General features: G+C 47.5%; 1 protein-coding gene across 1 annotated transcript in view; it reads right to left on the reverse strand.

The window, feature by feature from the left end:
• The window catches only part of DHX8 (DEAH-box helicase 8), a 43,629-nt gene extending 42,691 nt beyond the window's left edge, over positions 1–938 (reverse strand). The window contains exon 1 of the mRNA XM_058179558.1: positions 632–938. Coding sequence (XP_058035541.1) covers positions 632–737 — 106 coding nt within the window. The 5' untranslated portion in view covers positions 738–938. The remainder of the gene's footprint in view (positions 1–631) is intronic.
• Between the last annotated feature and the right edge of the window lie 94 nt (positions 939–1,032).

Genomic DNA, 1,032 nt, shown 5'->3' on the forward strand with positions numbered 1-1,032 from the left:
AGATACTGCTATTCTAACTTCTTTGCCATCCATATCTATATAGATAAAATAAAAACAAACATTAAGAAAACCAGAATTTTCTATTGATTTTAGGGCAACATACAATTCTGTCTGTCCTGGGAAAACCGATGCTCAAAATGCAGCTGTAATTTAACAGCTATGTCAGACCGTTTTACAGGTTCCCTCCGTCTTCTTCAGAACCAACTGAAGCAAAACAAGCCCCATTTTTTTGGCGACTTGAGTTTCTCCAGTAAATGGAAAAGGCGCAGCTCCCTTACGAGACTGCAATCAAAGAAAACGGACAAGCTCCGTTGCGAGGAAATACAGAGGCCCGAGCAGCTTTGCCACAAGAATTCACTGCGCCCAGTAGCAGAAGGCCAGGGAAGGAATAAGGCGGTGAAGGAAGGCGAAGGGTCCATTAGACGCCTCACAGAACCCACGATGCCCCACTGGAGCCTTGGCTTTTTTATTATTATTATTTTGTCAATCATATATAAGATAACAGGTAAAAGTATAAACATAATTTGGATACATGAAGAGAGCAAGTAAAAAAGGATTATTAGGACAGGGGCGATAGGCACGCAGGTGCTCTTAATGCACGCTCCATCCCTCTCCCGTCCAAGAGACCCACCTAGATCCTTGTCGTTGATGCCCAGATGGTTGTCGAGCTCGGTGCAAACTTTGGAAACGAGCGACAGGTACTCGAGCTTCGCGAGCTCCTCGGCAGGATCCGCCATGACGCCCCTAAATATCCTCCCCGTCCGGCCGATCTCCAGCAACAAACACTTCCGGCTTCCTTTCCTCACAAGCGCTCCATCCAGAAGGCTTAGAAAATAGAAACAAGGCGGTTTTTACTCCAACGGCCGCCTCCGAAGATCACCCGGGAGAAACCTCTGAGGGGGATTTCCAGTTATCTTCCCCTCTCGGCCAAGATGAAGTTATGACGGATTTAAATGGAGACGCGAATCCGCTGTCATGAACACATGGGCAAAAAAGGCAGGCCCGAGCTATGCCTGAGCGATGCCAGGATGC

The sequence above is a fragment of the Ahaetulla prasina genome, chromosome 4 (assembly GCF_028640845.1).
Source record: "Ahaetulla prasina isolate Xishuangbanna chromosome 4, ASM2864084v1, whole genome shotgun sequence".
Classification (NCBI taxonomy): Eukaryota; Metazoa; Chordata; class Lepidosauria; order Squamata; family Colubridae; genus Ahaetulla; species Ahaetulla prasina.